The sequence below is a fragment of the Toxotes jaculatrix genome, chromosome 18 (genome assembly GCF_017976425.1).
Source record: "Toxotes jaculatrix isolate fToxJac2 chromosome 18, fToxJac2.pri, whole genome shotgun sequence".
NCBI lineage: Eukaryota > Metazoa > Chordata > Actinopteri > Toxotidae > Toxotes > Toxotes jaculatrix.
Genome location: NC_054411.1, coordinates 17,248,087 through 17,268,239, shown reverse-complemented (window position 1 = coordinate 17,268,239; position 20,153 = coordinate 17,248,087). Strand labels below are relative to the sequence as shown.

The window sequence follows — 20,153 nt, the reverse complement described above, 5'->3', positions numbered from 1 at the left end:
AAAATCTCTGTTAACAGTGAAGTGTAACCTGCACAGTAATAGTGTTTCTGTGTACTCACTGATAAGTGAGAGCCAAGCTGATTTCAGTCAGTAAGTGTGACATGTTCAGGGCCAAACCCACAGGTCAAATCTATTTAACAACAGACTGGGTGGGAAAAAAAGAAGTACAGTGGTCCCATACCTCTACATCCATGAACTGGATTATTCAGTAAGAAACCTTAGTGTACTGCTCTGAGGTTAGAATAAGAACAGACAGACTTCCAGTAAATCGACTTAGTTTAATATAAGACAGTAGTCTGTAATGACTTTCTGTTAAACTTCAAGTAAAACATCTTCGCAAGGGAAAGTTGGATGTAAAAAGCATCATTCAGTTTTCTTTCATCCGACATTAATAATGATGCCAAGCATCAAACTGCACCTTTACGCAATAGCTGAGCTTATTTTACATACAAGTCTTTGCTACTTTGACAGGGGAGTTTTCTGTAACCCATCATCATATTCGACAATATATATATATATATATATTTAATTAACAGCAATATAATACATAGTATATGTTGCAAAATGTTTTCCTTGTAACAACATCCTCTCTCTCCTTCAACAGCAGGAATGTAACTATATAAAATGTGCAAATGTTTGCATTCCACACATGGACAAACCCTCATAACAATGTCAAGTAAGAACCTCTGTCCTTCATCAGATATTATTTTTATCAGTTAAGAAACACTTTTGCTCCAAAGTAAATTTAAACAGTTTACGAAGTCCTTCCTCAAATATGGGCAGCAATTCCCCGTATATCAAATGTGCCATTCAACCATTCATCTAAAACGAATCTCCATTTCTCCGCTGGCGGCACAGGAGCTTCATGAGTATTGTTAGTTTGGCAGCTTTAAGTGTAGTTTAAGACTCGGAGTGGTTGGTATCCTGTGAGGAAGCCCTCAGTGACGGCAGCCGCTCAGCTGCTTTTGCTCTTTCTGCCAAAAACCTGTCAAATTCTGCAAAGGAAGACAAAAAGCAGGATTAGATGAGATAACACTTTATCAGTCATCTAAAGGAAAATTACTGAATGGAATTAAGGGATGAAGAAATAGACAAGAAGAAAAAAATGCAAACAACAGTGGGACTTCATAAAAGTATGTTGTTGTCAGTGTGAAAAAAATGGGAAAAACACCTTTAAGACTTTTATAAGTTACAGTCCTTGGGCTGATATTGATTCTCTGGGCTGTGTTCGTGCTCATATTAGTGGTGAATAGTCCTCGTAGTATTAACAATGAAAGGCATTTGGCTCAAAATAACTCTAAAATGATGTATTCTGTTACACATAAAGTAAATATACAGCAGGGAACATCTGGAGTGGATACTTAAAAGTTGCTGGGTGTATGTGCTGAATAGGTCTGAAAAGAGTAGTATGTGGCACCAGATCAGTATCAAAGCCTCTAGTTCCACCTACTGGTCAGAAGTAAAATTTAGGAGCAGATACAAAATATATGAGGAGCAGATACAAGTCTGACTGAATTTATTTATGCAGAGAACAATTACTGCAAAATATGATCACAACCTCACATTGAGCCTGTAGTTACAAGTATAGGAAAACATCCACAAGTGCCCAAGCTAGTTTATATTGTGTGTGTAGATTAGCATTATAACATACTACACACTAAGATTAATTAAGACATTATTGGCAAATACAAATACTGAATAATACAAGCTGCTCATTAAAAAAAAAAATGGAGTAAAGTGTAAAGACCCTCACCTTCACTGGTCACACCATCTGAGTCCTCAAAGTCATCATACTGTGTCACAAACAGAAAATACACGTTTTGCTTCATATATATAAATACAGCAGTTAAAATGTATAATGTGCGATCAAGTTGATTGTGTTCAATCTGAATGAGATTAAAAAGAACCAAAACAGGCTTTTCCCTCCTTCGTCTATGAATAAATGTAACATAAATTATACATTTAATGTTACAAGGTACAACCTTCACCTGCAAAACAACCCACAAATGTATTACAAGGAACTGCCACAAGTAAAATGAGAAAGTTCTCCCTGTTGGCGTGTAAATGTGTAAATAAAGCTAAATAACAGTTGTTATTTATTTCTTTATTTTGAGTAAATTTTCAGAATCCAGCCATTTACCTCATCATCCAGCTCAAGCCATTTCTCAATATCATCCATTACATTGGACTGGTTGATAGGAATCTAAGAAAGGAAGCAGAGCACCAGGATGGTCAGTGCAGTAAAATACAAAGTACTGATATAAAACTTTACGAAGTTATAACAAAGATACAAACCCAAAACAAAAATCCCACAAAGGAATAACCGTATGTCAGTAAGCAAAGCACTGAATGAAGAAGATTACAGGTATGACAACAATGTAGCATGTCAGGACAGTCCAAACCAAGCATCACCATGCTCTGTACTGGGTGTAGGCACAAAAATAAACTCCAAAAATAACTTCTTTGTCTTCACCACATACACAAGCATGCAATCTATTGTTTTTTTTTAAATCTCATTACATGAACCACCAAACCCACAAAAAGTGATCCAAACAAAAGCAATCCAGACCACAGCGAAAGTAAACTGCAACCTCATGAGAAAACCAAAAAGACAGAGGGGGTGGAGAGGTGAATCCATGTAAAACCAGGACACATTACGGACACAGACCCACCATTCCCCTTTTAATCATCCAATCTAACTTTGGTGAGGAGCTCCGAGTGGAGGCTGGGCTGTCGTCCTTCATGCACAGACAGAAAGTTAATTTAGGGAGGAAAAACAGTTTCTGAGACAAAGTAACACACATTTACTAAACCAAGGAGATTTTTATGGGCCAGGTTGTTGCAGTGCTGCCCCTGAACGCTCCCCTCCTTCCTACCCATAATGCAGTTCAAACGTTGTGCACAACACAATGAACATCTATAAAGTGAGCCTGTTACTCTGTTGAACACATAACATCAGAATTTGACTTTAGGTTGGTGACAAATGTGTTTTCATTTCAAAATCTAAAGATGTTTCTTGAGCCAAATAAGCACTTAATACTTTTTTTTTCCCAACTGGCCCCAAAAGGTCACAGCACCGATACGAAATAAATCTTGTGACTAAACCAGTTAAACCGTGTGAAAACTGAATAACATGGCATCTTTTCATACCGTTCCAGTGTTGTGTAGCCTGTTGTCCTGAGCTTGAGCCAGGCCGTCCACCGCAACTTCACTCTGCTCACTGAAACAGAAGATTTGTACATTGGCTAACTGCCTTGAAAGCCCACAATTCAGGTTAACACGCAGTGAAATATTGGCACACATCTTGAAAAGGAGTTAGACAGAATAAGTCAGAATTAAACCACAAAACAAAAGATCAACATCTCAGCAAATGCCATACCTGAGAATCTACCCTGGGAAAGAGCTGCTGCTGACTGCTCTGTAAGATTATAACTAACACTGTGATGTAACACATAAGCAAAATTTGCTGTGTTATTCAAACAGCATTCCTCTTAGTTCAGTGGTTCTCAACCTTTTTTTGTCTGATTAACTAAAGGACCATCTCCATCTGTCTTTCAAACGTTCTCATGGTATTTAACACTACTGAATAAATGAAGGTGGATACTGTTACAATAATGTACCATATTCATGTTGGTTTGGTCAAGTTTTGACCAAAGCAACTGTACTACTACAGCTGAGCTGCTCTACAGTCTTTGCACATACCCCTTGGCAACTGTAAGTTTAATTCCAAATACATTCTCTTTGCAACTCGTGTTTACTGTGCATGTCTTTAAGGTGGTCAGAGCTATGGTTTATAGTCATTCTGTACCTTGATCTTTGCTGAGTTGAGACATTTATTTTCGGTGATAATGCTTCATCTGATTCACTTGTGCCTGAAAGAATAACATCAACAGGTAACAGAGTTAATGTCACAGCGCATAGAATAAGTAGTAGCATACATAAACTCAGGTTGGACTGACTGAATGAAGGATTGTGCACAACAGTTGCATAATACACACATTCATTATTACAAATAAATGATAAAAACACACAGAGACAGTGTGTACTTACTAAGTTTTGCCAGTTGACTGGACAAACTGTCACTTGTAGCTGATGCGACTCCTGACTCCTGAGACTCAGCCGTGACATCGAGGTCTGTTAGGTTGACGTATGTGTGGCTCTAAGGAAACAAAGAGCGATAAACTGAAAATCCACAATGCAACCGTTTCATAAAATTAGGAGTGTAGAGCTGAAGCTCAGAATAACTACCAATTCATTTATTGTAGCCTTTTCCTTTACCTTCTGTGTTGTATTTTGACCATTTGTTACCCGTCTTTCAAACCTGTAGGTGTCAGAACAAAAGTATATCAATATCAAACCAAGAAATACAATTGTCTTATATACCACAGTATGATAATATCAATGATGATAATAATGTTGTTAACCTGTGGTAGCGAGTGAAGGCTGTGTTCATTTCATCATTTGTCGCCAGTAGCTCTTCAATCAGCTTCTCCTCGCTGAGTCTAGGGACAATCTTCACTATCCTGTCTTGCATTTCCTTACATACTGTGTATAACTGCTAATGACACAATCAGACAAAGCATGTGTGGGTGGGGGGGGGTTGAGGAGACAGATGCAACACAAAAATGTATACAGTACGAGATCAGTTAAGGGTAAAGCACTGTTACTCAGCATGAATGGATGGAAATGATTTTTTTGCAGCAGAAAGAGCAGAGAAAACTTCCCATTAGTAACAAAACACAAGTCTATTTTTGGTTTTTTTATTTTTTTTACCTCCAGCAGCTCCATGTCTGCTTGTTTTACCGTGACAGGATCCAGCTGACTCATCATGTCTGACATCATGGTCAGGTTGCTACGCACCACTCCCAGCTCTGCCTTCAACCTTTTCACCTGGAATATCAATAGCATTTCCTAAATAAACACAACTGTAATAGCGTCTTGCAAAGGCAAACACTGATTTCATAAGTGTTGGAGAACAGGCCAGAATGAATCGTAGACATTACAGGATTTTGACCTGAGTTGTGAGAAAGTGTTTCAGTTCATGTCTGCGATCTATAGCAATATAGTGCAATTTACATATTAAAATATCACCACTGAAATGCAACAAAGCCCATCACCTGGCTGGGAGTGAAGGCATTGGTTCCCTCTAGGGCAAGTTTTAGTTCAGAGGTCTGAGGAGGGATGAGTGGAGGTTTGGAAGAAAGCAGCACAGCAGGCAGAGTAGTGACAGCAGGCCCATTCCCAGGCAGAGTCTGGTAGGCAAAGGCACAGAAATGACCCAAAAGGAAAATGACCAAAAGGTGACAGGTGAGCACTGAGCTATGAGTAATAAAACAAAGTGCACCCAGTCATGTTTGCACCTTTTTGGGGGCTTGCACAGGAGAGTAACCGTCCAGTTCTGTCATTGGGAACTCGAGCCCTTTCCTTCGCAGGTCTTCGTACACTGACACCACACCCGTCAGGTCGGGTGAGCTACGGAATGCATCAGCCCACGCCTTGAAGAGAGAAAACCACAAATGACTACCAGACAGTTGAGCAAAGCAACAACAGCAAAAATCCAATAAAACAACTACAACCTAATGTTTTTTGTTCCACACAGCCACAGCTCATCCCTCACCTGTATGATGCTGAGCACTCTGTCATGCAAGACTAGTGGAGGGTTGTTCCTAGGGATGATCGACCGGACCAGAACCCCTTCTATAAAATCCCGTGTTGTCACCAGGATGTGAAACCTGTAGCCACAGTTCTTCACACAGGTCTCCAGGACCTGACATCAGAAGAACAACAACAAATCTAACCGTGTCTGAAATCTGATTACATCTGACTACATCTGACGGCAGGATGGTGGCAAAGCACGAGAGCAGCTGTGAACAACACTCACAGTAAGTGCCAGCATAACCTCTTTGAAGTTCTTATTCCCCACAATCCTCTTCTTTATGGCTCTGACAGCATCTTTGGGTCTGTAATCAGAACATTTCCAACAGTCAGTAGCATGTAACCTCCAGAGGATGAGCTTGTTCCTGATGCTGACAGATAACACACACACACACACATATACCCACCCTTCCTCTGAGCTGTTGATCATATCGCAGATTTCCATGTTGAGAGCCCAGTCTTCTGATGGCAGGCTGGAGCCGGTCGCACGCTCTGTGAAAAATAAACAAGGACAAATGTGACACTTCCAACAAATACAAAACTACTTCTGACCTATAATAACAACTTCTTCTTACACATAATCAACATAATAAATCACTGTCATTACGATAGAATGTACTATCTGAAAAGAAAACCCAACAAAAACAATAATAATAGTAATTATAGACCCATATGCATCTTAATATATGTAATATATGGAATTTGAAGATGATTGTAATTTTTTTTTCTCAGTAAGTTTAGTAAGTTTAAAATGTGTCATAGAACATGGCATAGTATTAAGTATTATTAAGTATTAAATGCCTATTTAAATTTGAAAGAAAGTTTTTTATGTTAATTACAAGAAAATGCTATGTCTAGTTTTCATACAATCAAGAACTGCATGTAATTTCTGTTGACTTACAGGTTTCAGTGCTTGAGTGTACTACAAATAGACATAAGGATAATATGGATAAGGTAAATAAGGGAAAGTCACAATTCTGTCACAATTCATAGCTATTGCTCTTTCTTTCCAGTTGAGGGGGTTAAAAAGGCTTTCAGGTATTTCAGCAAAAATGTACAGTTAGTATAATGTAGTCAGAACACTGTAGTAGTCTAATGAAATTAGATGTGCTTATCTAACACTCAATTTTCATCAGTCAGTGAAAACACATGTGCAGTCATTAGGCTGCAGCCAAATATAAATCAAATTTGGGTCAGGAGGACGTCGGCCACTTTTAGTCCCGCCCAGATATTGGCAGGATAAACGCACATACACAATAACAACCAATCGATTGGAGCATCCCGGCCTCTTATTCCCGCCTCTGCCAAATCATTGTTTAGTTGGACGCGTCAGTCAAACCATAAGCCGTCGCTCTCCTGTCAGTCTTAATAAAAAAATTACTTGAATTCATTATTTTAATGTGTTGCAATTATACACGCAAAAGCACATATTATAAAAATATATGTGTTTAAAAAACGGGGAAGCATCTCGTTAAATATGTGAATGTCGTCCACAGCAAATATGACTGAGCCTGACTGAGGCATTTGCTCACTGCAATGTAACGATGTGACGGTAATAAAACAGCTCACCGATCCGCTGTCCCACCGGCGTGCTGAACGGATTCCCCATTAAAAACTCCATGTTGAGAGCAGGTGAGGGCCCAGCGAAGAACCGACGTCCCCGGGACGAGCCGCTCGCATCGACAGGCGCCGCTCGCTCCTGCAGACTGCCGCTGCTCACACAACAAAGTGGGGCACCAGTTGAACTGCGTCATGCTTTAAAGGGAAAGCAGCCTGCTGTTCTCACAGGGACAACCACGGTAGTCCACTGGAACTGCGCCCCACACAGGCTTTGTTCATGTTCTGCACTCATGGCTGAAAAATAGTCAGAATAAGTCATTCTGTCTTTATACAAGCTGCTCTGGGATACAAATAATAATAATACTGCTGCAACTGTAATGAAGAATATCACCTGTTATTTTAAAAAGCTGAGGTAACGTAATGCATGCTGAAATACATATGATAAATTGCATGTAAAATGGACAGAAAATCTTCATTGTTAAACCTCACAAGACACAGTTATCAGCATTCTGAGATACCCCAATGTTTTAGTCTCTTGTATGTATCAAGCTCCAGAAATGCTTGATGCTACAGCTCCCATAATGCAACTCATAGTGTCTTTCATAAGATGCCAAGAAAAACTAACAGTGCCTTTTAGATGTATTAAATATCTACTTTTATCAAACCTCTCACCTCCAGTTTGTATTTCAGGCTCTCTGTTTAAAAAAGGCACTAACCTGGGGTGAGATAACCCTGATGACATCAGTACGACACCATCAAGGTTATCACCACACAATTTTATGTAGTCACTGTGAAGCTCTTGACCCTGTCACACAGTCTTCATCAGCAGATAGAGCTTTGTCAGTCATTGCTGACACACTACCATTCTTCATTCATCTTTATTGGTTTAAAATTTTGACTTGACTTGACTTGACTTGTTCATTCTTCACCTGTTCAGCTGTTGACAAAACAATCTCAAGGTCCATTTATTTGCTTGCTCTGGGGTTTCTGGACTGTATCACACCACAACTTCAGATATAGACCATGTGATGTGGTTAAAAGCTCCAGGAAAAGCAAGTAAGTGGACCTTAAGTTGAGGTTTTGTAAGCTGTTGTTTCAACATTCAAGAATGAACTGTTAAGCTTGACAGAAATTATTCCCAGATCTGCATCATTAGGTATTAATGGTAAAAAATGACAAAATGAATATGCATAGCTCTGATTGGCTGGAACGTGGAACAGTGAAGTTATATGAATCAAATTTTCCACAACTCTCTATGGTTGTGTGACTTTCTGCCACATGGGTGCACTGTTTGTTTGTACATCGACATCCTCCTGCATCAGGTCATACTGCTCAGTGCTTTCTGCTGACCTCCAGTCAATGCTCACTTACCAACCAGGGAAAGAGGGAAACTGACCCCAGGGCCCCTGGATTCCAGCTCCCTGAAAGCTTATTGTGCATCAACTGGTTTGTGCTTGTTTAATTGAAAGTTTGATTGGGAAAATGGCACATTAGAGCACAGTAACAACTGACCTGATAAGTCATGATTTTATCACCTGAAATTGGGGCCTCACCTGGAAGAGGGCCGGTGTGTGTGAAAGTGGTAAACCCGCAGAGCAACCCTGGGCATGTTATTGTAGCTTTACTGACAGAAAACAAACACAACTGCCTGAACTTAAAGACCTCATGTCACACATTAATTGTAACCTTCCATCTATCAAAGGAACAAAATACAGCCATGGGTTTTGCGCATTTCCAAGAAATGACAGACTGTTTACACACAGAAACGTTACTCTCACTGACACCGGGGAAGCACATTAGTTGCGTTTGAACATGGCCATGATGTGAATGTGTGACTCAGACACAGTGACTCACCGCGCAGTAAGCAACAGAGATTATAGCTTGTACTCTCACTGCCGATGCACAGCCCACTCCTCTGTTTACACCAGCAGAGATGATATGGTTCTGCCCATTAAAAAGAACCATGTGTGGCTTATGTGGGTGATCACAGAACGGATGAACATGCAGACAGTTTCTAATCATAGATTTCCTTTAACGAAAGATGCGCGCCTGTTATTCTTCCTCAGCCTGATCTGATAGAGTTTATTGTTTGATATTGGAGAAACAGGAATGGGCTCACGGTCTTCACACTGTATGAAAAATGCACTTTGTCTGAGGTTTCTGTAATTAAATCCATTTAATTGCCCTCTGAGTGATGCTTTCATATCTTTGCGTGGGTAAATGTACCTACACTGTCTGTGCTGCAGCGTGGTTGCAACTACAGCGCCCAGCTGGTTCGTCTGATCACAATGTTTGCTGCTCTGCTGTATGAAGACTAATGACCAATCACTGTCACAATTTAGTGGAAATAATTCAGACATCTGAAATGATTATTATTTGTATTCTTCAGAGGTATTGATAAGGGTATTCAGAGCCATGTTAGAGCTTTCTTCCAGAAAATAGTATTAAAGTAAAAGTATTGTTTATGCCTTGAAGCAAGGTGTTAACTGTTGACCTGATTGTACAGAGAATCATGAGTGTTCACTGCCCTCCTGTGGTTACAGCCAGGAACTGAAATGCTAAATTAACTGCAGCTAACACGCAGCACAAATATTATAGAATATTTATCAACATTATCTTCAACTCATTATTTGAGTGATAATATGTCTGTTCTTAATAAATAAAGTGCAGATTTCTAATGTGGAATTCTAAGGGTAGCATAACCTGCTAAAAATGTTGTTTTAGCAGGTTACTGTTTGTATCAAGTATATTAACATTTCAGGTGAATACTTACTTAATATACTAAACACTCAAAATATAGTCATTTTTTGTTATCAGGGGGAGGGATATTTAGTTTTTTCTTCCTTTCTTTCTGTGTGTGTGGTTGCTGTTCTTTTTGGGAGGCAGATAAAATAAAATAAAATGAAAAATAAAGGATAGAAAAGATCATATTGATGAACTGGCGTTCTTTCAATAGGTCACAGACATCATCTCTCTCAATTTGATAACCATCAGCTGGGAAAATCAATGAATTTCTTGCAGTTTGGCCACATTTTTTTTTCTGTAAAACAGTGGGGTAAAACACATGCTGTATGTTGGTACTCCTATGTTGCATGTTTTCAATAAGTATGACAAAGGTTTAGATGTGGGTTTGGGTTTAAGTTGTGTACAGTGAGTTTCAGGGATAACAGCACATCTGGTCTCTGACTGAAACACTCAAACCTTTTTTTGGAATAAAGTATTGATTTAACCTCTCACTGTTACACCCAAGCAACTTCCTAATATGCCGAACATCCACGCAACCATATCCATGATAAGACATTTTGATTCACACATTTGGCTACAGGTTTCTTTGTAGACACCTCACAGACTGCTCTCCCTTCTTTGCCATCTCTCTCCTTTCTCCCCACACAACCTTTTATCACTGTGTTTTGTTCCCTCTCACAGCTCTCAGCGTCTGACATGTACACACACAAAGATCTTTCATTTACTTTCCCTGGAGTAAATGTCAAAGACAAATTTCCAGCGGGACAAAATATAAACTGCTGGAGGGTGGTGCAGCACTCCCTGCATGCATGAGTTAAAGCTATTTAAAAGAAAAAAGAGAGAGCAAGAGAGGATGGAAAAGGAAAGAACAAAGTCTTTAATTGGCGAAGCTTGGTATCGCAGTTCCAGGCACTGTCTCAGCCAACGCTTCATACAAGAACAAGCAGCTTTTTCACTACCATCCAATTAGAGTGGGTTGGCAGTAACTTGTCTATATTCACAGTATGTAGCCTCCTGATTAGTCTTCTCAGCCTGCAAATTAAATACAGTGGAGAGTGTTGCTTGCCTGCGCACAGGTCTGTTAATCTGCAACCAGCTGTGACGGCCTTTATCAACTGCCACGAGCATGGAACCACAAAACAGACCACATTACTGCAGGGAAAAGAGGCTCAGGCAAGAGCTGTATGGACAATAGTAACAGATTATGTGCATCGATTAATGTCCATTTATCTCTCGCACAAGGTAAAAGCTAAATGGTGAAGAAAGAGAAAAAAACAAGTACACCAATCTGGCTTCACATGTTCATCATTTCTACTAAATCTAAGAATTCTTCAGACAAAAAGCTTATTTAAAAGACTGTGGTCTTGTTATTGGAGGCAATGCATCTGTAAGTCCACTGTATGACTCATCTGTGGCTGCAGTGTGTATGAATTGTGTGTGTGTGTGTGTGTGTGAGAGAGAGAGAGAGAGAGAGAGAGATAAAGAGAGAGGTGAAGGCAGGCATCTGAGGTAAGTTATGTGGAACTGATACCATCTGGTTTTCTCCTCCCTACAGTGAACATTATACCCTCAACTACCACACACACACACACACACACACACACACACACACACACACACACACACACACACACACACACACACACACACACACACACACACCCTACCATCCAGTTGTCATGGCAGTAACACATATGATTCCAGCAGGATGGCAGGATGCTCTTTGAAACAGGTCGGGTACCTATTATCAGGTACCTTAATTGTATTGGGCACAATAGTGTTACTGTACCTGGAGGGCATCTCAGCTGGAGGAAGCAGAGGACCAACAGCTGCTCTGAAAGGATAGAATTAATGTTTAAAATCCTACAATCGATCAAACACCAGCTCTTATGCATTTGTCCACACTGCATCAGCTGTCACACTCACCCACGAGTAGAATATCCCTACAGAGGATCTTATAGTTGACCTGAGTGACCTCAGAGGCTTCAGTGGAGCTACAACCAGCTGGTTCACACATAGAGACAACAAATACAACAACACCTGACTGCATCTCCTATGTGGCAGAATTGCTCTTCAGAACAGCTCAGGCACTTGTAAGTCTCGCTTCCTAAATGTTTACAGTGATGGTTCATAACTGCAGCCTTGTCTCTGAAACTCTCAGATGTCTCTTAATTGTATGTATTTATGGGCTGCTGTTAATAATTTAACAGCTGTTTGTCTGTACTCTTAAACATATAATGGTTGAAACAAAAATGCTAAGCACCATGAGAAAGAGAAGAACATTTAAAGTCTTTATTATAATAGCATGGCAAAGATGACAAGTTTACACACAAAATACTGCATCATGGAAACATAATGGAGCGAGTTATTTGTTTTTAATGATACATGTGAAAAATACCTTTTACAAAACACATTACACACTATAAGGCATATTACTTAATGACTAACTACATCCAACTCAGACAAAGACTTTGGTTTAAGTTGTGGACTTTGAGTAACTGATGTTTGCAGTAGAAGAGACGTCTACATAACTCTGCTCACACTCTGTCTGTGTCTAATGACCAACAGACATCATCTTAAGTTTCCTCAATATGATCCATCTCTTCTCCATTTTAAGGCTCCTCTTAACTGAACTATATCCCAACACTGACTCCAACTCTATGAACATCCCACATGTAAAAGTAATGATGTGTAGTGTTAAAATGATTACTGGCGGTAAATTAATAAATTAACTGATTTAAATTAGACAACAACATTCGTAACTATTAGCTGTTAAAGTCATTAATGAAGCAAAACCACCAATCATTCTCAAGCTTCTCAAATGTTACGATTTGTTGCTGTTTCCTGGTTTAAACTGTAAACTGAATTATTTGGATTTTTGGAAGATGTCACTTTGGACTCATGAGCTTTTGGGCACATTTTACAGACCATACAATGAATAAATCAGTGAAAAAGAAACGCTAAATAAAAAACAAAGGAACAGATTAATCAGCAATGAAAATAATCACTAGTTACGGGCCTAACATTGTCATTATAACACTCAGCTACTACGGCGAGTGGCAGAGGGAGGTTAGCAAGTGTAGTTTGCTCCCTGAGGGACGTCTACATTTCAACTACATCCCTAATGGACAATTGTATTTTGTCAGAGCAGCTGTAATAATACATAATTAACTTAATTGGAAAAAAAACATGACTATATCCATAAGCTGGCCATCCTGTCCACTGCAAAACATGTAAACACAGTATTTCACAGTAGCAAATCACATAAAATAGTATAATACATGTCCCTTACATCATATGCATATGAGCATATATGAGGGTTAATGCACATAATCTTTCTTAATAGGGCAGACATACAACACACACGTGAAAGCCCTGAGGAGGCTCACATGTGCACATGTCTCTGGTGTGGCAGGCAGAGTCTTCTGTTTTCCTCTGGACAGAGTGTTACATGATGGAGCAGGTGAAGCCACAGCAGTCTTTCAGGAGCGTGAGTCCAGTTTTCGTGAGAAATGGAGCTGACGTCTGCTGCGATTTGGACGCCACCGCTTGATTTCGCAAAGCACCTGATGGAAAAGGAGATGTGAAAGAAAACTCTCATTCACCAGAACAAGTTAACACCCTCATCATCTATTATTCACTTTAATTTGCTGGTTAGCTTAGTTTAGCACAAAGACTGAAAAGAAGGGGAAACAATTAGCTTGGCTCTGTCCAGAGGTAATGAAACCTCTACAACTCACCAATGTTTGTTTGCCTGCACTGTAAACAGATACACCATTTGTTATACTGTTGTATTTCTAACACAATAGCTGCTCAGGCAGGTGTTTGCTGTAGTATTAAAACTAACTGTATTTAATGTTACCACCAATAACCATTGGTGTCACCAAAAAAAACAGGACTGAAATCTTAAGGATAATGATTTCAAAATGACATGAGTGGATAGAAGGTGAAGGTGCTAACAAAGATAAATGCAACCCAAGATTTCTTCTTAATCAGAAACATGCACATGACAGCCTGAGGGTTTGACTAACCTTTTGCAGCCAGTGCCTTGGGAAATTTGGACTGTAAGAAGGCTGCCATTTCTCTGTCTTCCTCTCTCTCCCTGAGGAGGAAAACATATCCTTGTTTTTTTTTTTTTTTTATTTCTTTAGTACTGGGTTTTAAGATTTCATTACATCTCACTAAATGTCACCGAGCTGTATTTGAGAGATACCTAAGACAAAAGGCTGGACTGAGTTTAATTCTGGATTTTAATCTACTGCTGCTTCACAGCTGCATCTGCACACAGTCCTCTACTTATTTCATTTCCACATCCACACTGAATAATGGAGGATGTTGGCCTCGTACATCCATGCAATCTCTCTGGGAACAATCAAAATGTCATTCAAAGATATTCCTCCTCAGTAACAACTGCCTGCTTATCACAGCTAATCTAGCACCACAAACAACCTGAGTGATGGTGGACTTGCTATTATTATTCAATGTAAATACACAGAGAGTATGCACAGAACAAAGAGAGGCAGAGAACAGAGCTGAGGAGATGGGACAAAACCTTTGAAAAACTCACTGGATCAATAGTCTAAAATCAAATAAGCAAATGTCTATTTTTTTTAGTGGTAGGTATAGTGGAAGGCTCTTTCACCAGTGGAAACAGTATTTGCAGGATCCGATTAATCATATTTGTACAGGAGAGTCTATCAAATGTCAGAGGTACTGAACCAGCGTGGTCCAGGAGAATCTACTGGTGAACATGCAAAAAGCTAATTGTAAAGTTTAATCTTTACAAAGATAAATCCTCAACCTGAAGGACTGCACACCTTTGCCTTAATGAAAACATCTCTGCTCTTTGAAATCCATTTGAAAAACCGACAGCACTGTAATGTCTGCGGGGCCTGTGCATTCGGAGAACAGCACTAAGTAATTTTCCATCACTTGATTCACTGACTGCACCTCAGCCTTTCAAACTCCACGTCGTCCACGAGGAAGTCTCTGGTCTCCACCAGCTTGTTGATCTGCAGCAGCAGCTCCTCCTCCCTCTCCCTGTCCTCTTTGGACTTGTCTTTGTCTGTTAAGCAGTCATATACAATACAGCCATCGCTGAGTGTTGGGCATGTCAAACAGTATACATGTCATGATTTCTTTCAGCAGGTATTTAACAGAATATGCACGTCAGACATCATGATTTTCAACCATAACCATAACTGTGATGCTCATAGTGGAGCCAGAGGTAGAGTCAGGGGATCATTAAATTCTGTAGGATTCATCCTCTGGGAACCATGAATGTGTGTAGGAAGCCTTATAGCAGACTGTTGCTGAAATATTTCACTTTGGAGCAAGTCGTGTTCTGACAGACTGATGCTTTCATAGAGCATGGATTAAAATCCCGACAACCTACAGAACATTCCTGTATTGTTGTATTTCAGCTGCTTAGTTGCCATAGCAACATTCTTCCATATTAAAGCTGCCATTTAAACGTAATGAACAGAGGAACGTATTAGTCTGAATATTTTCAGAGAGAAGAAACATACATCCATACAACCAACATTCAATTAGAAGAGGGGAAGCCTTGAAAGGCACGTTATTATTTGAAGTCTACACGTGTGTGAGGTCATTTGACGTGAAAGGCTTTCTTCACACCCAGTTTACACTGGAGCTGTGTTTAAATCCTTCCAGTTCATGTCACAGAGGTAAAAACACAAAGACAATGCTACAGTTGGCTGTTGTCTTTTCAGTGATACAGCAAAAGAAAAAAAACAAAAAACTCACAGTGTGGGCCCCATCCTAAACAAAATGTCTGCAGGTTAAAGGCAGTGACTGCTTTTTTCATTTACCTGGAATTGAGACAAGTTTTTGCAGCTCCTTCTTCAGCCTTGTTATTTCTGTGCAGAGCTGGATGTCATCCATCCTGAGAGGAAAACAAACAGGGAAAAATATTCCCCAGAAAGCATTAATAGATCATTTGCAGGAATTAAATTAGACACACTTAAAGAATATATTGACTGAAGTGTCTGGTTGTGCCTTTGAAAACATAAAATGGATTTTATAGCAAAGCAGTTTCCTTCAACTTTGCATATTGCAACGTGAATGTGAAATTGTATGAGCTCATCAAACCGAAAAAACACTGGACTCACACGGCTGAGGTGAGGTCGGTGAGTTTATTAGCTGAAATAACACGGCCACGCTACCCTCAACAAATCACACCTGACAGCATCCGATCTCATTTCGCCGTCTGACTCTGATACAGATTACAAAACATCAGGGGAGGGTCACACACGTGTTTGTGTGTGTGTTTGTGTGGGCTGCTATTACTGTGACGGCAAAAAGAGGAAAATGACTGTGATAGAAAGATTATTTAGAGACTATTCTGAGCTGCTGGTTTAATAAAATAGGTTTCACTTCAGTGTACTTCAGCCGGTTCTGTCCCTGATGATAATGATACACCAAATTGTTGTAGCACCATTGAACTCAACATTTGGACAGACCCCAGCGAGCAGTTTTCCTGTCTCCAGTGTTGTGCTAAGCTAAGCTACACCGCTGCTGGCTGTACCTTCATATTAACTGTACTAGAGTGAATATTCTCATCTAACTCTCATCAAGACAGCAAATGAGTCCATTTCCCTTAATGCTGAGGTATTACTGTAATAAGAAGACCAGGGTCAGCTTATAGCTTTTCAATTTCATCCTCAGCTGTCTCAGGAATGTAAGAGTCATTTTTTTTCACGTAGTACAATTCTGTTATTTTTGCCAAATCTCCCCACAAGTTGTTGTCTGTGTTGCTCTTGATCTAATACTTGTCAACACATGGAGACCCGCGGGGGACGAGAGGGAAACCAGGCTATTATTAGGAGTGGGATTGTTCATCACTTTTCACCCTCTGGATGTGCGTGAACACGGAGGGTGAACGGTGTGAAAACATGATGTGAAACTGATATGTGTCATCAGCACTGATCGGACGGGTAAATTTGAAGGCTTGCAAAAAACAGAAAAACAAAACCCCAGGCAGAAGTCATTATTAAATTATGCTTTCCTGATTCATCTTATGGTCACGTTCTGCAGTGCCGGGCTCTGTTCTTAGACGGGCTCCGCTCTCCCACCTCCGTCTGCGTGTGTCAAAATAATGAGGAGGCTTCTGACAGAAAAAGAGTGAAATAATTAAAAGCAAAGATGGGGGAGAGAAAAGAGAGAAGGCCATCTTCTTCGAGGTCTGAAAAAAAAAATGTGGTGGATGTGTGTTTGCTGGTCGCCTGATGAGACCTTAAATAGCACTGCTGTTCTGATCACACACACTTTTTTTTATGCCATCATTCACATGGCTGCTCCCAGTGTTGGTGGCTGACAGCTGTGGTGCATCATCTCTTACTCCTGAGAGACTCCTAACAGAGTCTTGGTGTATTCAGATCCCACTGTACGTGTCGGTGCAGGGGACCAAACAGTGGAACATCACATGATGAAAGAGACTTGTGTATTTTCCTCTTGGGTCTAATGCAATAAAACCTTGAATCAAATATAATTTTGAAAAAGCAACAGTCAGATATGGTCTGTAGCAATTAGGCTCAAATCAGTATTTGACATGTATTTAAATGTGTTGTATAAGAAGCAGATCTTACATGTATCTGAGCTCTGATTCTCTCCGTATGAGGATGTCTCGGATCCGCTCAATTTTGAACAGCTCTCCTTCAATGTCCTCGACGGTTACTGTGGAGTCGGCCATCGAGACAACATCTTCTGCTGAAAGACAAACAAGATCAAAACATCTTTATTTGGGACATTGAGAACAGTTTCTACAGATACAGTTTTTTTGTTCCACTGCCTTGCAAATCAAAGAAATGAAACAGGCACAATTTCTTAACTGGTGTAACTAACAACCTGACAACAGGATTCTGTTTATGTGATCCAGTGCCGTAGTGTAAAGACTGGAAACAGGGTAAAACAGCTAACCTGTCAAACTACTCCTTTATATTGTTTTTACAAGATAAGACCTGTTTTTTTTCATTATTATGACTTTATTAGCAGATTAAGTTGGTTAAGATTAATTCTGAGCACAGTGATGTTTTCAAACACCCTGAAACTCAGTTTAAGTGAATCATCAGTTGATTTCTGTGATTTATGTTTATTGGTGTCCGTCTCTCCTTTGCACCGCAAATGGAAAATTGTTTAATTAGAGTCATTTATTGCATTCATTATGTCCTAACTTGGCTATTTTAGGACACTTGTGATTCATGATTCATGAAGGACATCTTAGTATAATGTGGACCTACCTAAGTATCCAGGCGAAAATGGAAAAAGCACATGAAATTAACACCGCCCAGGATCAAGTTCACCATCCCACATTGGTCTGATCAGACCTCGGTGGATACTTCCCCTCCAGCAATTCTTAGAGCAGTTCAGCATCACTAAATAACTACACTGCCCCCCACCCGCCCCTCCCTCTGCTGCCTCCCACTCCTCACAAGGAGCGATGAGTCATCCAGCAAAGCTTGGATTGGCTTTTAATTACCTGACCTTGTGTGAAAAGACATTACAATCACACACACTGAACCACTGGGGATAACATGGCTGCACAAACACACAACCCCTGTGCAAATCCACACGTTTCTGGTGACTCCACAACTTTCTTCATCTGCATGCGTATGACCACACACATGCACACAGACGTTTTAAAACAGTCTGCATGTGTCCTCTCTTGTTTTCATTATTTGGCTCCAAGCCCTCCCACAGGCTTCCAGGATTTAGTCAAAATTGTTCTTTAATTTCACACTGTCACTTTAATTAAACTTGTTATTCAGCAGGTTTGTGTAGATATACAGTTTGCACTGTTCACTGGCTGTGTGTTCTTTTCATTTATTAAATGCCTGCATTTCATTTCAGTGGGATACAGTTAATACTGTCACAGCCTTAAGGCGCTTTTAAAGTCAGCCATGTGGTTCACGTGCTATATAACAAAGTAATAAAATCAAATCAATGTTTGTCTGTGTGTGCCCTTTCAATAAGATGCTGCACACATGATATGATAGAAAAGAAGCTTGTACAGTCGGCATAACAGAGAACTGAGAACAGAACCTTGAGGAACTCCAAAAATAAAATGTAATAAGGTGCCTCAATTAACTGTAATTTTCTAATAGCTTCCTAAGAATTTTCCTGGAAAGAACTATGCAATTTGGTATTGAATGTAGGGGAACTATGCACATCATAAATAAACAAACAAACATAAATAAAACAAGCAAATATTTGTTTTTCATTTATTACTGGAAGTTTTTTTCTCCATATGTTGAATTGCTTTCTTGCCTTTGGACAAATTTCACATTTTCACATATTCACCTGACCTGCTGTGCAGTGACTAAAAAACTTAGTTGATCAACAGACTGGTAGCTGGTAACTATTGATAACTGACAATGAACCGTTTAAATCATTTTTCAATCAAATATCCCAAATACTCTCCTGCTTTTTCCTGCTTTTCCTTGTCTCACATGGCAGCAAACTGAACACCAGGAGGATTTGGACACTTCACATGAAACAGTTTGATGATATCATAAAACTGTGACTTATATTTTTAACTGTTTTTGCCAACAGATTACTTGATTGATTGAGAAAATAACTGTAAGACTATTCAATGATGAAAATAATCATCAATTCCATCTCTAACTGGAATTAATTGGACCAAGAGGACAGTGTCTATTTTGCTGACAATTAGTAATAAGTTACACGGTTCTTTTCATGAAATGCATTGTAAACTGTGGAACTTGTCCAGCAGGTTACATTATTTAGACTCCATATCTAGAAATATGATCATTTTAAGGCAACAAAAGTTCAATTAAAATTTACATCATCACTATATGAAGAAAAACTCTTTTTTTTTAAATCCAACAAAACAATTTAACAATGAAATTTAAAAATTAAACTGAAAATTTCTCCTGCAGAAAAAAAAGAGTGCTTCCTTTTCTCCGGTCACTTCATAAAGCAGCATCCCGTGAAGTTTTCAACACAAAACCTGTTTTAGTGATGTTGGATTCAGAACTCACTTGATTTCTCCGTCGCTCCGTCCACTCGCGTTTTTTCCAACGCGCCGTACTGTTGAGAGGATTTTCTCGTTTTCCATATTTTTCCTCAAAAACGGTTTCCTTTTCAAACTCTCTGCACAGAAAGTTTAAAGCAAATATTTGTGCTAATTGAAAACAAAAATGAAAACGCTTCCT

General features: G+C 39.5%; 2 protein-coding genes across 5 annotated transcripts; both read right to left on the bottom strand.

Moving 5' to 3' along the window:
- Positions 1-270: 270 nt before the first annotated feature.
- On the bottom strand, positions 271-7,368 carry tom1 (target of myb1 membrane trafficking protein). 3 transcript variants are annotated; one of them, XM_041062336.1, is made up of 16 exons: positions 7,225-7,368; positions 6,063-6,147; positions 5,882-5,960; positions 5,618-5,767; positions 5,361-5,495; positions 5,118-5,252; positions 4,774-4,890; positions 4,425-4,558; positions 4,279-4,321; positions 4,051-4,159; positions 3,809-3,872; positions 3,151-3,220; positions 2,673-2,738; positions 2,141-2,203; positions 1,754-1,793; positions 271-995 (listed from the first exon to the last, which is right to left on the bottom strand). In XM_041062336.1, the coding sequence occupies exons 1-16, from the start codon at positions 7,274-7,276 to the stop codon at positions 901-903; spliced, it is 1,437 nt and encodes a 478-aa protein (XP_040918270.1). In that variant the 5' UTR covers positions 7,277-7,368; the 3' UTR covers positions 271-900. The 3 variants fall into 3 exon arrangements, with proteins under 3 accessions (XP_040918270.1, XP_040918272.1, XP_040918273.1); XM_041062338.1 differs by lacking the exon at positions 2,673-2,738; XM_041062339.1 differs by lacking the exon at positions 5,118-5,252.
- Positions 7,369-12,244: 4,876 nt separating this feature from the next.
- Positions 12,245-20,100, bottom strand: zgc:171844 (uncharacterized protein LOC100151763 homolog). 2 transcript variants are annotated; one of them, XM_041062362.1, is made up of 6 exons: positions 19,980-20,100; positions 17,568-17,688; positions 15,792-15,865; positions 14,911-15,025; positions 13,992-14,062; positions 12,245-13,526 (listed from the first exon to the last, which is right to left on the bottom strand). In XM_041062362.1, exons 2-6 carry the CDS (start codon positions 17,669-17,671, stop codon positions 13,408-13,410), a joined length of 483 nt encoding a protein of 160 aa, XP_040918296.1. In that variant the 5' UTR covers positions 17,672-17,688; positions 19,980-20,100; the 3' UTR covers positions 12,245-13,407. The 2 variants fall into 2 exon arrangements, with proteins under 2 accessions (XP_040918296.1, XP_040918297.1); XM_041062363.1 differs by having other exon boundaries at positions 17,568-17,685; positions 19,980-20,086.
- Positions 20,101-20,153: the final 53 nt, after the last annotated feature.

Coding starts and splice junctions, on each gene's coding strand:
- tom1 (XM_041062336.1), bottom strand. CDS start 7,276: ATGGAGTTTTTAATGGGGAATCCGTTCAGCACGCCGGTGGGACAGCGG. Junction 4,559..4,773: donor CAGACATGGAGCTGCTGGAG/GTAAAAAAAATA, acceptor TTGTGTCATTAG/CAGTTATACACAGTATGTAA. Junction 2,204..2,672: donor GGATGATTAAAAGGGGAATG/GTGGGTCTGTGT, acceptor TTCCTTTCTTAG/ATTCCTATCAACCAGTCCAA.
- zgc:171844 (XM_041062362.1), bottom strand. CDS start 17,671: ATGGCCGACTCCACAGTAACCGTCGAGGACATTGAAGGAGAGCTGTTC. Junction 15,866..17,567: donor GAATCAGAGCTCAGATACAT/GTAAGATCTGCT, acceptor TTTTCCTCTCAG/GATGGATGACATCCAGCTCT. Junction 14,063..14,910: donor GTGGAGTTTGAAAGGCTGAG/GTGCAGTCAGTG, acceptor TTTCCTCCTCAG/GGAGAGAGAGGAAGACAGAG.